We start from the raw sequence: 14,640 nt of genomic DNA, 5'->3' as shown, positions 1-14,640 counted from the left end.
CAGTTGCAGAGTGTGCAAGGGTAGAGAGTAAACTCTGGTGAGTAACCTGGACAGTGAGCAGCAGAGAGCCCAGATCTCCTTCCAGTAGTGTGGAGAAGCTACCCCCTCGTGTGGCTCTAGCGTGGCTGCCTTAGCTCTCCTTATGCCCAGCCTGGAAGACCCTGGCTTGTCTCATCTCTAGCTTCTTGTTTAACGCATTCACCCAAGACATGCAGTGTCACTCCAAGAACTCTACAGTCTATGGGCTACTGTAGTTCAAGACATGTAGTTAGCAAGTTAACATACAGAACCCAGTTCCTGTTACTCAGATATTACTGCTGTGCAAAGTAGAATCAAAACTCCGCTTTCACAGCAGGTAGGTGAGTATTCCCGGTGACACTTTTTGTCCTCCTTTCCCATGACACCCTTCTTTAGTGTTATTATAATAAGAGTGGCATCATAGACACATTTACCTGGCAATGTCTGGATTTACAGCAGGCACTGTTTTCATATGTTCCTTAGCAACACCCCTTTTCTGTCTTTTAAAATGGCCTGGTTTGCAGCATAATTACAACATGACTTTCTTAGCCTTCTTGTTACTTCTCCTTTCTCCATCTTTTTAACCTGTGTAAATTCCTTGAAGATTAAGGGCCTTTGTTTCAGAATAGGCTGAATACCTCATTGTTAATCTGAACTGTGGTAGAAATTCTACTCTAAAATGTTTTCACTTGTTTTGAATATATATAACATGTTTTTTCTAAACCCAGGAATGGAAATTTCAGAAAATCAGAAGAAACTGGCCATGTTGAATGCTCAAAAGGCGGGACATGGAAAGTCAAAAGGTAAGTTTTAGAGAAAGTCTTGTCTTAATATGTAACAGTATTGAAGTTAAAACAGGGGAAAATACCCAAAGTTGTATGGTCAACAAAAGAGAGAAATTTGGGTGAAACTCAAAAGTGGTTAACCCAAAGTAATGGATGGCTGAAAATAATCAGCATTTGGTTTTTAATAGTTTTCTGGATTTGTGTATTTCTGCATGTGAGATTAGAAAATGAATTTTGAATTTTATGAGCATTTCCAGGGCTCCTTACCCTGCCCACAACTTCTCTGCATCACCCTTCTGAGAAAATGATGGATTATCCATTGGCCCACCAGCTCACGGACCTGAGACAAACCAGTGTTTCTTGCATCTTTTTTGGCTCAGGGATAGGGAGGAATTTTCTGTCCCCAAACTGCTTGCCAGCTGTAAGCTTCATTTTGTTTTCATTAAGACAAAAATAAATCTAGAAGTTTTGTACATTAATCAATGAGTTTAAAAAAAGAGAGACACTCTAACTTATTTAGGGCAGGGATTTTCTACCCTCCTGGTATATTAAAATTGCCTGGGCTGCTATTTAAAAATGCTAGTGCTTAGGTCAGATACCAAGGGGTCCAATGTACATACAGATTTTCCACAATACAGATTATACAAATAGTCTAGGCCAACAGGAATGAAATAGTAAGGATTATATTCTAAGAATGTGTTGGGTTCTTAGAAACTTTGTTGAGATTGGCTTTGTATTCTAAGAGGGAGTTGCTTGATGAAATTTATCCCACTTGAGAATGAGCTAAGAACTGCACATGTGAGTCCTTTTTGAAAATCACAGGACCCCAGTTCATGTTTCACCTCTCTCACCTCTCGTTGCAGGCTACAGTGGATTCCCTGTGGCCCCTCCGCACCAGAGCTTGCACCCGCTCCACCAGCGCCACGTCACCGTGCCCACCAGCGTCCCCCAGCAGCAAGTGTTTGCCCTGGCAGAACCCAAGAGGAAGCCTTCGTTGTTCTGGCACACCTTCAATAAGCTTACCCCTTTCAAGAAATGAAATGGAAGTGAGGACTTCTGCTGCAGGGAGAATTCATTTTGTTTCTTCACTGCTAACTGCAAGGAAAGTACATCGGACCCAGTGCTGAGAACTTTCTGGGCTCAGTGACCGTCTTCAGAGACCTCGCTGCCACCCAGGAGGTTGGATGAGGCCATCATGCATGTGGGCCTGTCATCATGCTGGGCCAAGATGGCTAGACCTGGGAACCGGTGCTGTGCTGTGGAGAGAATGCTGAGCGTCGACGCAAGTGCCCATGATGGAGCGCCTTGAGCTGATGCAGCACGAGATGCAGCACCTTAAGATTTTTTTGTTACCAAGGAAGGGCTCTAGCAGAATGTCACTTTTGCATCTAATTTTGATGGGAATGGTGCACCACCTTTGGTACAATTCTGCCTCTGGGTAGCTTGCAAGCTGTCCCTTCTTCGGATGCTCTAACAGTTGCCAAATGGTCATGCAGGGTTTGCCCTGCAAGCTTCCACCCTCTACAGGCTAGAGGGTGAATTCATCATGCAGCAGTTGGTCTGTAGTGCCGCGTCACTTTAGCATTCAAAGATATGACTGTTTCCAAGTCAGGGAGTGAAAAATCCTGCTGCCATCTGGATTCACCTTTCTGAAGTGAGGTACTCACTCACCTGCGGGTGTGCGGTACCTAACTCCACAAGCAGAAATCTTACCCACCTGCACACCATAACCCAAGAAATCGTATCCATATGTATCCTTTTGCAGTATATTATGCCATTTAATTTTATGATAAAGGATATGCAAATTCACCAACCGAAAGTCATTCTTCAAGAGATCCTTGCGCTTCTTCCAAAAGTTGTTTCTGATGTCTCACTAATTAAGCAGCACATGCATTCGACCAAGAAAGCATGAGGGTCAAAGCAGTCACCTTGCCCAGAATTTGAAGCCAACTGTGTTGCATAAACCTAAAACGGTAGTGCTAAGAGTACCATGAGTAGCATGTCAGCAGGTTTCTGGAGACTCGTTTTGTTACAAAGGAAACTTAAATATATATAGACTCAGAGGTGGTAGTCCTTTTTAACGAAGGCCATGTGGGCTAATACTTGTAGATAGTAATCCTCTTATCTTTGTCTGCATTGTAAATTTTGGGTGAAAAAAACTTTTAAATATGTCTAGAGAAGACAGGCTTTACAAGAGAGAGAGAGCATTTTAATTTACACAGTGCACTGGAAGTGGTTATTGTATAACACAACTTGTGGTTTTCTATTTAAAGCTCTCTTTTTTTGTATGCGACTCTCGAAGTTCTTTTTCTAATAGGCCAGTGCTGAGACTAAACAAACTTGTAACGTCAAAGACAAAAGTATAATCTGAGTCTCCGGTGTGTGGTTCCACTATTTCCCTCCACCTCCCCCTCCCCCCCCTCATATCCAGAACTGTTCCTGAAGGAGGTGATGACATACATCAAGGAGACATAATCAGACCTGAGAGCATTGTGTATATTTGTTGAGAATCTTACCTGTTGGTGACCCAGCTCTTCCACCTTGCTGTGCTCATTTACAGGCAGTGTTGCTGGAAACGTGTGCAGCCCTGTAGCTGAAACCCAGGGCTTGCCTGTGGACCTTCATACCAGGTGTCCTGGGGTTGTGGCTGTTTCTGTGAGGAAGCATCTCAGGAGGTGCTACAGCTCTGAGGGTGTGTGTCTGTGTGGTGTGCCTGTGCGCGTGTATGCATAGACATCTCAAGTGCAGTTGCATTTATATAACTGACCTTTTTACTAACAAGATATGATATATATTTGAAAACTAATTATGCTTTACATGCCCCCCCCCCGCCCCACAATAACTATAGAGTCTCTGCACTAAGGAGTTATATGTATATGTATATACTGCACTTTTGAACATGTCTTTTTTTTTTTGATTTATAAAATAATTACTTACTGTGAGAAAGTAAAAAGAATCATTTGCTTGGATTACATTTTCAGTGAGAATTTAGTTCAAGCAAAGAACCACTCAGACTTCCATTTTCTAATACTTACGAAATGCCTGCAGCTCTGTCACCAGTCCTGATTTCCCCAGCAAAGCTCTAACTTCTCATGCCCGCCTCTCCCTCCCTCTCTGGGCTTCCAGCAGAATTGCACAAACTGTGGACCCCAAGGCATGTCTAAGTCCAGGCTGCCCTGGTCAGCTCTGCTCGGTGTGAGGGCCTTTTCATCAGGTGTCTGCCCTGGGTGGGGCCTGGCCGGTCATTTTGAAAGCTATGAAATAGTTTTAGGAGAGGATGTGCTTCCATCTCTTTCTACTCCTTACTTGAGTTTTAGTAACAAATGCCTATGTTCTCTAAAGAATAGGTGACTCAGTTCCCTAATTTTAGATTTGCCAAACTTCCATCTTGATGAAAGTCACATTTTCCACTTGCAAAGGGAAAAAAGGAGAGAGAAACAGAGCTTCTGTATGGAACATGTATGAATAGTTTCATTGAGAATCTCACTTTCTCTTTAACCTTACATTGTGTAATTTGACTGCCCCCCCCCACAAAATGACATAACATATGGATGCATTTCATTTATTCTATCATTTGTGCTTCAGAATTTGCCCAATTTGTTCATTCAGTTCTGTTCATTGTTAGAAATGGTCTGGTGTCAAAACAACCTTGTCAATTTTGATTACACCGAAATCTTATGACAAGTTTGTAGTAGGTTTTATAAGTATTTGAGAGTATTTGTAAATCCTGGAGAAGTATCCTTTGTTTTTGGCCTCCAGACTAGATAAAGAGAATGCATTTTACTATGACTTTTACTGGGCTACCGTCAGCATACTGTGTTTTTTGCACATCTGAACTTTATCCTAGTATATCTGATCTTGTAACTGAAAGCATTACACTCCCAACCTCCATGCTATTTCTGAATATTGTTGTCCCTTTTTAATCACTAAACCAGACCAGGACAAATTCCATGCCAATTCATAAAGTCTCTCAATTCTAAGTTGCTATTATCTAGACACAAAGCCAAAGTTTGTTTAATTCAAAAATATGGTCCACAATGGAAATCTTTTGTAAGAGTCATGATCCGGCATATTATACTGAAAAATTCTACAATCCCAAATAGTTGATATGCCCGAGTACGAATCAACAGAAACAGATGTCTCCCTCACAGGACAGTGCCAGCACATGTGGATAAATATCTCGGTGCCTCACAGGCCAGTGATGCTGGACACAAATTAAGTCAAACTGCTCAAAAACACTGGTCCCTAAAATAGAGTTAGCCAACAAGCTCTTCTCCTTGCTAAAATTTCATTTGGTTGATGCTATTGACCTCAGGGTGAATGAAATTCGAACCGTTTTGAAAAATGTAAGTAAAAATCATCTCACCTTGGGTGGGGGGCATGGAGCTGAAGTGAATCTGGAGAAAGAAACCTTTGTTTTTGACCTCCAAACTAGTAAAATAATACTTAGTTACAAAACACTTCAGGTAACGTTATCATCTTTAGCATCAACCATTGTATTTAGCAGATACTTTGATTCTATAATAGTTTTTTTGGAAGTGTTAACATCAATTATGTTTAACGTCCTACCTTGCGAGGCTATTGGTAACCTTTTCCTTAAATGCATCAACATCAAGATGGTGTTACCTGCTTTAAGTCAAGTGACAGCTTCCAAACTGATGAATGAGCTGCTGACCGCCTGTGTTGGACAAGATTGCTGTAACTTGATATGTGTTTTTTTGAATGAAGTTTTTGTTAAAAAAAATTATTGCAATGTTATTTGAAATTTTTCTTGTAAATGCTGTGAATTTATATTTGTTGTTTTGTATCTGTATATTAAAATTAATTTGCCAAACTGGTTCTACGAATGCATCTGAATGGTAAAATAAGATTTTTTTTTCTTTAATGGGAGCGTTGGCCTGGAGAGTGTCTGGAATTACAATTCATTTCCTGCCTACTTGTTGATAACCTTCTTTTCCATGCCATTTGTTCCATTAGTGGATAAAACCACTGAATTAGGTGTGGGAGAAAGTAGGCTTGGGGGAAGCAGGGGCCACTTAACTTGAGAATAGTCACTAAGCAAGAATGATAAAACCAAACTCCTTTAAGTTTGAAGTCCTATTTTGTAGGAAAACTTTTACTGATGATGGAAGGTAAATGAAGAGACCATACCTTTAGACACCTTCACTTTCAAGGCCACTGTCCTGTTGCCAGGGAGAGGGACTCTGCTAGTGGCCTGGGGTAGCTTTTGGGCAGGGTTGATGTGAATTTCCTTTTCTAATGAACAGTAAGTAAATAGCCCATTGTTGTGACTGTAATCAGAAAAGGTTCCTTTATAGGCTGCCAAGCAACTAATTTCCACTCTTAACATTCATCTACTTCCGAAACTGACAGCGCCCCCACCCCCCCCCCACACCCCTCTTGGCTGGGGCTGGACTGAAAGGGTTTAGCTGGGGGGTGGGGAGAGTATCGAGTCAAAGGGCGACTTCCTCAGCCCCAAAATGGTACCATGCATAAGAAAGTAGAAGTCAAGCACAATGACAAGTTGCAGAAGAATTGTGGAGGGATGACATGTTAGTCACCTACCCCCTGCACTGGACTCAGTTGAAATGTGTGAATCCTGCAGAGGAGCGTGTGCTCAAAGAGGACAAACACCTAATGTTTTAATTAAATTTCAGTGTGAGCTGTGAAACAATGGGAGTGTATACACATCTTGATAGGACTAAAGGGAATGAAGTCTCTTCCTGTGGCATAGGGGCAGGAAGGCCCAGGCTGGCCAGGCTGGCTGTGTTGCTGAGATTCAAGAAGTCGGAAGCAGGAGCTGGATCTCAGTGGACCTGTGAACCATAAGGTGCCAGGGTTTCATGTTTATCAACGAAGAGTTTAAGGAGTGCAGCAGCCAAATTTTCCTTGGTGCTCATTCCAGTGACAAAAATAATGGGTGGATTTTAAATGAGAAGAGGCAAACTGCCCAGTGAAGAGATAGCAGGAAAGGAGGGGAGGCTGAGAAGGATGCTCAGCCACAACTGCAGGGCTCAGTTGTCAACCAGATGTTGGGGGAGGATTCCAAATTTTGCCAGTCGGTTGAGTACAAGTGTCGCCACAGGATAGAAAAGTATTCTTTGTAGGGTGGGACTTTGATATTTAGATTGATGATCTGGTCTACCCAGTGGGCAGTGAAATCGCATCTGAAATTTGGGTTAGAGGCCAGGACTTGAAACAGACTTAAGAAGGCCACTTGGAGCATAGCTAACCCACAGAATGGGCTGAGAGGAGGCTGCTACAGGAAAAGGTTGGTTGGAGAACACCTCCAAAGAATAAACAGGTTGGGGATGGAAAGGGGGAAGAAGCCTGGGGTGTGGAAGAAGGGATGAAGATGAAATGGCTAGAAAGGGACAGCAAAACCAGAAGGAAAAACTTACTAACTGCAAATGCTAAGAGATGACTTTCTGGGTAGGTTTAGGGATCTAAAGGTAAGGTCAGGGTCGTGAATAGGCAAGAGAAGCCAGCTTCATCTATGTGATCTAGTTAATTCTGTGATGTTGGTATGGAAACTGAGGAAACAGGCATTGCAAAAGCAAGGGACTGTTACATCTGTGGAACTACCCTTCACCCACTGTCCCTGTGACCACTCTCTAATTCATGGTGTTTCTGGGAAACAGTATAAGGTATGTTTGTCCTCTTAATGTTATTCTTAAGTTCCAGATAAGTATTACCAGACACAGGGAAAAGTTCTAAGTTTGTAATAATATGGCATTGAAAACAGAACCTCATGGCATTTTCTTTGGTGTGAGTGTGTGAGAGAGAGAGAGAGAGAATGGGTATTAGATCCTTATGCACATAAGTGCTTAAAATGAACTCCACAAAAATTTGAGTTAACTATTGAATAGTTAAGTGATTAGAGTTCTAATGATCTGGAATCTGAATCTGCTCTATTAATCTTCAGTTTTTTCCTGTTGCCCCATAACTGACCTAAGATCACCTGGGAGTGGCAGATCGATTTAAAGAAATAAAAACTGCCATGGGATTCCTTCCTCCTAACCTCACTTGAATGTGTGCCTCACTCTCTTTTTTTATTAAAAGAATGCGGGTGGGGGCAGGTAGTTAGATTTTCTAAACAAAGTGGAGGTGGAAAAGATGCTACCTGATTCAACTGTTGCTGCAATTTTTGAAGTTCTTCCAAGACATCTTGTGCCTTACTCTGTACCCTCCCCTTCCTGCTGTTTTGCAGACACATCCACTAGGGAATTGTAGGACAGGAAGCAGTGATTTTATTTAGTTTGCTCTTGATTCCTGGCTTACACAACACCTGGGTGCAGCCTGCAGCCCTGGAGGTCAGGTAAGTGCTTTAGGAAATGATTTCTTTAAATTCAATCTAAAGAATTAGATTCTAAAATAGCTCTTATATTACCAATGTGTGATAATCCTACTTAATTATTTGCAAATTAGGCAAATTTTGGTAGGAAAGAATAAGCTGATTCCAAAGTCCCTTCTTAAGGAAGAGGCTAAGCAGGAGATAGAGCAGATTTTGTCAGAACGCTAAAGCTAGCTGGGAGGGAGAGAAACCACAGTTTAAGTCAGAAAAATCGTGGACTTTTCTAGAGTGCTTTCAGCAGGAACTTGGATATTATTTGGCACATATTTTATGTGTACATTTTTCTATCTGTGACTAGATTTATTTACACATAGATTAAAGGTCAGACCCTCAACATACGTTGAAGAAGAAATGCATACAGTATACAATGTGAAGAGCATGTGGGCAACTTAGAGAATTTTAGATACTTAGTCAAATTTAGAAGGGTTATTGGGGTGTAGTACATCCTTGCATTTTATGGGTGAGGTAGTGTGGCTCAGAGGGGTGGAGAACTAGTAAAAAATTGCTCAGGTGTGCTCTGGCAGGTTTATACTAAATCTTGCTTTTGGGAGGTAAGGAGCTTATAGAGCCGAAACCTTTAACTTTGGCTATGAATTAGGGACACTAGGTCCTTGGAGAAAATAATCAGGAGAGACATGGAGTCATCTTTTATCAGGAAATTTAGTAATGAAAGAGAAATTTGTGTCAACAACAGGAGAAAAGTGAAGACTACATATATTGAATTTTTTGTAGAGGAAAAACTCCCATAAACCCACCATTCTGAAAACTCCCATAAACCCACCATTCTGAAGTTAACTGTGTCCACTTGGATACCTGCTTCTGATTTTTGTCAATATGCATATATTATTAGAGTGCCAGTATGGTCCATGCATAGATACACTTATAATATATAGGGCATGCTAGTTTACTTTGTAAAAATTCAGCGCAACATAAATCTTTCATACTTTTCTCCATGACATTCATAGTTATTTCTGTAGTTATATAACATTCTGCTTACTAAGCTACTTAGTATTTCACATTATGTAGCTATTATAAACAACACTATGGTTATAATAGCTTTGGCACGAAAATTTTCGATTATTAAGAAGAATTTTAGGGATGAGATTATTAAATCAAAGATAATGGAATTATTTTAACTTTACAAAAATTTGTGCAGATTGACTCTGACATTTGGGTTCTGACCTGATGTTACTCTTTTTCTTCAAATCCTAAGGTAATGACCATGATACACTCACTGTAGTCAACACACATGCATTCCAAGTTTAATGTTTAATACTGGAAATGAGAACAACATGGGGGAGGGGAGGGAGCCAGATTTTTTAGTCATACAATTGTATAAGCAAATGTATTCTTCCTATTATGACAAGTACCAGAAAGGAGAGTGACATGGTGCCATGTGCCCCATCCTGGGGAGATCTGAACTACTCGGGAATGTTCTAGAATCCCAAGTATCGACATTCTTTCAAGGTCTTGCCTATGTAACCCTCTTTGTTTAGAATACTTTGCCTGTTTAACCCTTGCTCTCCCTCAAGTTCAGCCCTTCCTCACTACCCAGCATTGCCTTAGCTCCTGAGGACACTGGAAAATAAATCAGTACGTTGAAGGGGGTACTCAAAAGTATGCCTCTCAAACTGTGTAGTCTTTGGTATATGGCCAAGTGTCTTTCCTCAGTGTCCCCTCCCCACCACCCCCCACTAAAAACAAAACCATAACTCAAAGGATACATCTAGGCATCTTAGGGACTTTTGAAACATTTCACTTTTTAATTACAATGTACATAAAATTATCATTTTAGCCACTTTTAAGTAAACAGTTCAGTTGACAACCATTCATATTTTTGTGCAATCATCACTGCCACCCATCTCCAGAATTTCATCAGCCAAAATTAAAGTTCTATACTTAATCCATAAATGCTAAGTTCCCATCCCTGTCCTTTGCAATCACCATTGTATTTTCTGTTCATATGAATTTACTGTTCTGGATACCTTATATAAGTAGAATCATAGAGTATTTGTATTTTTGTGTCCAGCCTGTTTCACTTGGCTCATTTCAAGGTTCATTCATGTTTTAGGATTTGTCGGAATTTCCTTCCGTTTTAAGGTTATATCAATTGAATGGGTATAACACATTTTGTTTATTCATTTATGTGTCAATGGACATGTAGGTCTTTTCCACTTTTTTTGCCACTGTGAATAATGCTGCTATGAAAATGGTATAGAAGCATCTTTTGGAACCCCTGCTTTCAATTATTTTGAGTGTATATGCAGGAGTGGAGTTGTTGGATCCAATGTTAATCCTATATTCACTTTCTATTTATAATGTGCTTTCATGTACAGCATGATTAAATTTGGTCTTTATAGCAGCCTGGCAACTTTCATAAGCTTCCATCTCTTCTCTGGCTCCAAAAAGTGGTTAACCCAAAAGTGGAACAGTAAATGAAAGTATCATATTTGAAGTTTGGCTTTCTCCTTGATTGTTCACCATTAAAAGTGATCTCCATCAAAAAAGGAACTCTCCTGCACTGCTGATGCGAATGCAAACTAGTACAACCACTATGGAAAACTGTTTGGAGGTTCCTCAAACTGCTAAACATGGAGCTTCCATATGACCCAGCAATCCCACTCCTAGGTATCTACCCAAAAGACACAAAAACACTCACAAAGACACCTGCACGCCCATGTTTATTGCTGTTTTATTCACAATTGGAAAGACATGGAAACAGCCCAAATACCCAAAAATGGGTGATTGGATTAAAAAGATGTGGTACATATACACAATGGAATATTACTCAGCAACCAAAAAAAGAAACACATGTCTTTTGTAGCAACATGGATGGATGGATGGAGCTGGGAAAGATCATGCTTAGTGAAATAAGCCAGAAAGAAAAGGAAAAATACCGGATGGTTTCTCTCATAGCAGGAGTATAACAGAACAGGCGAGAAAATAATGAAAAAGATGAACAGCTATTTACCAGAGACATTTTGTAGAGATGGAGTGGGGAATGGGATCAGAAACAGTGGGGGGAGGGAAATGCACTGGACTATGGTGATGGCACATGGGTATTTTGGTGATGGGAAGCCCAAGGGGATTGCAAATGAGATGGGAAAAATGCACAAAATGATGTAAAAATAAACTATTATATATATATATGTACATAATATATATATATATACATTATATATATATACATATATATATATAAGGGATCTCCATCACCTGTGTCCCTTTAAGGACCTTGTCCTTCTGACTGTAAGCAGCTTGGTCTGCCACCAGCTTCCATCTTACCAACCCTTAACCATTCTATCCAACTCTGACCAGATGGGTTCGTTTTCCATCACAAGGAGCAAAGGCTGTGTCCATGGTTACAGTGACATAGGTTTGTCCTTTTGGTCTCTTCAATTTAGCTCCATCATCTGAATTATGAGGATCTATTGGCTCTTGCTGGCCACTGGAGTCTGTATGAAGAATGTGAAAACACAGGACACATGCAGGCAAGGGCACCCTGGCATCCCTGGGAATCCTGGTCACAACGGTTTGCCTGGAAGAGATGGACGAGATGGTGTAAAGGGCGACAAAGGGGTTGCAGGTACTCACTACCTGATGGACTTCACCTGCCCTTTCTATCTCCTTGCTTTCCATTTATTCATGTAGCAGGCACCTCTGGAGTTATCAACTACCTGCTTACGCCTTCTTCATCCATTTACCCAGTGCCCAGCAAACACTCAGGGAGAGTCTGCTCCATGCCAGATTCTGGGCTCACACAGGACAAGACATCATGGCTTTCTCATTTACTGGAGACTCTTGTTTGCCATTTCTCTAACACTCCAGGGTCTTTTCAGGGATGTATGCTGTGATGGACCTTTCAGCCCCAGACAACAGTTAGCAGCATAGCTAGGAGCTAACACTTTGTCATACTGTGAGGCATGTGATGCAGAGACAACGAATACCAAAAGTCATACAGCCACTAATCAGATATCGTTACCATATGATGGGAACTGCCCCAAGGTTTGGGGGTTGGGGCATAGAATCCAGCCTTTGGAAATGACATTTTCAAAAATCAGGATATATGAGTGGTTTCTATAGCACCAACCCACAGGGATATTGTCACGGAACCCTAAACAGAATGTAGGGTCACACACCTAAGACCCTATCTGGGTGCAGGAAGGAAACATCAACATTTCTGCTGACATTTTAGGAGGTAAATATAGGTGAAGACAAAAATAGACCTTTTAAAATATTTATTTTACATTTTAAAAGGAGAGGTTTGCTAGGAAAGAGAGACCTGCATAGTTACCTGCAGTCAGGAGAGCTTCCTTTGAAAATGCCTCACATGTGGATTAACGTGGCTAACTAACCCACTGCAGGTAGGCTGTGCCATTTGAAGTCTGAATTGGGCCCCTGGGGAAAAGTGGACACCCCACATCGTGAGCAGGCTACCAAGGAGCCCTCACATACTCACTGAACTTCCGCGTGTTGTGATATGTGTGCCTGGGCTAGTGGGTTTTCAATTTGATATTGTTGAATTATCACCAGCAGAGAAGGGGCTAAAATATTCCTGCAAAGAAAGTTAAGGTTGAAGGTGAACTTGATAATGCAAACCTTGCAGATGCACAAAAGCAGCAGAGCTATCATTTCAGTTCTTTGTGTAAGTTCTTCAATAGTACATCACTTGAACAAAGGCAATGAAGAACAAGTCAGATGTGATAAATCTGCCCCCAAATTAGTAATTATTCAGACTCTGGGCTCTCTATGCCCAGTCATTCTGCTTCTTCACAATTCCGCCAACATTCACTTCCACTCCGAAGACGAGGTGCAGGAAAGTGTTACGTAGTGGGTGTTATTAAAATCTGGCCTTGGTGATTCCTAAGAAGATGACTTTTCTCGTGGGAGGTGCTTTTTGGACAGCTCAAAGACCCCTTTATCACGCCGAGGACTACGCAATGCACCCATTGCCTGATTGGGTCTGAATGCTCTGTAGTCCCTTCGCTTGCTCTCTTGCTTTGGGGCTCCCCTGTGTTGGCAGGAAGAAACCCTGCTGGTATTATCCAGCTGGTCTGTATGAAACTCAGTACCTGTGCCCTGCCTGACTTAGGAAGCATGTCGTGTTCCCCGCAAAGCTGATCTTTTGCTTAAATTTTTAATTGAAAATTGGTTTTAGGTATGCAGCATTATCATTTGACATCTGTGTATATTACATGATGACCCCCACCAAAAGTCTAGTTCCAATTCAACACCATGCAATCCACTCCTTTTACCTGATTTACCCAGCCCAATTCCTTCCCCTCTAGTAACTATTTTGTATTTATAATCTAAGAGTTTTGTTTGTTTATTTGCTTTGTCTATTTTCTACAAATGAGTAAAATTGTTTGGTGTTTGTTCTCCTGGATTATTTCACTAAAAATAATTCCTTCTAGAGCCCTCCCTAGTGGCGCAAGGGGTTAAAGTGCAGCACTATGAAGCTCTCTGCAGCCACTGGGCCAGGGAGGTGACCCACAGCGGGTGGCAGACCTCTCCTGTCTCACCTGCTGCCCCCTTCAGCAGTGGATTTCAGTAATCTTCCTGTTCTTCTGCTCCCCACTCTGTCTCTGGTGAATCCTCTCACCCCCACACCTCTGGCCTGCACCCCAGTTCTTGTATGCATACATATATAAATCTGTTTTCTTTTTTCTTAAATTTCTTCTAGGTCCATCCATGTTAGCACAAAAGGCAAATCTTTTTTTTTATTTGCATAGATGAGTGATATTATGTTGTGTAGTATGTCCCATCTTTATCCATTTGTGTGTAAATAAGTTTTCAGGGTGTGTCCAGCTCTTGGCTTGTAAATTGCTCACCACCATCCTCATTGCTCTGTCATCTGAGCTGGCCCAGCACACTCTGCCTATTTAAAAGTCAGGTACCAGTCACTACAACCCCCAATTCCCAAGGTTACATTCTAGCTTTCTCTAAAAATCTGAGCAGGGGCCTCCTTGCCGGCACAAAGGGTTAAGTCTCAGCACTGTGAGACTATTGGCAGCCACTGCAGCACCCTGGGAGCTGACCCACATGGTGCAGGAGACCTCTCCAGGCTCACTCAGTTGATCTGTTTTGCTCCCCACTCTGTCTCTTGGGAAAGGGAAAATCCTCTCATCACTCCCCACACCACCACCCCCCTCCCCTGCCCCCATAGGGTATAGCCTACACTCCAGCTCTTATATGCATACATATTTATTTAAAAAATCTCTGAGCATACTTTGCTTGGGTCCCGAGGCAGCGTTGCTGCTGCTCAGCACACTCTGGCCAAGGGGGACCCCGGGGGCGGCTAGGGAGGCTGGTGGGGTGATACAGTCTTTCCTATAAGATTTTTTTTTAAAAAGAAAACAAATGCTTGTATCTTACACCAAAACTCCACTTCTCATCTGTGGAGTGGCTTCCCATTTTTTCCTTAATGGTATCCATTCTTTAAAGTTTTTCTTCATATTTCTTCAAAGCATATTCATTTTTTTT

General features: G+C 41.5%; 2 protein-coding genes across 4 annotated transcripts in view; both read left to right on the top strand.

The window, feature by feature from the left end:
• SPATA13 (spermatogenesis associated 13) overlaps positions 1–5,583 on the top strand; it is a 256,535-nt gene extending 250,952 nt beyond the window's left edge. For all 3 annotated transcript variants that reach the window (XM_012723270.1, XM_004680150.2, XM_012723271.1), the window contains 2 exons: positions 747–821; positions 1,667–5,583. In XM_012723270.1, coding sequence (XP_012578724.1) covers positions 747–821; positions 1,667–1,842 — 251 coding nt within the window. In that variant the 3' untranslated portion in view covers positions 1,843–5,583. The remainder of the gene's footprint in view (positions 1–746; positions 822–1,666) is intronic.
• A 2,492-nt stretch (positions 5,584–8,075) lies between these two features.
• Positions 8,076–14,640, top strand: part of LOC101621083 (complement C1q and tumor necrosis factor-related protein 9A) — a 10,431-nt gene continuing 3,866 nt past the window's right edge. The window contains exons 1-2 of the mRNA XM_004680149.2: positions 8,076–8,121; positions 11,562–11,743. Of these exons, the coding sequence (XP_004680206.1) occupies positions 11,578–11,743 (166 nt within the window). The 5' untranslated portion in view covers positions 8,076–8,121; positions 11,562–11,577. The remainder of the gene's footprint in view (positions 8,122–11,561; positions 11,744–14,640) is intronic.

The sequence above is a fragment of the Condylura cristata genome, unplaced genomic scaffold (assembly GCF_000260355.1).
Source record: "Condylura cristata isolate star-nosed mole 26May11 unplaced genomic scaffold, ConCri1.0 scaffold00010, whole genome shotgun sequence".
NCBI lineage: Eukaryota > Metazoa > Chordata > Mammalia > Eulipotyphla > Talpidae > Condylura > Condylura cristata.
Note: the sequence above shows the minus strand (reverse complement) of the source record. Positions and strands in the feature narration are given on the sequence as shown.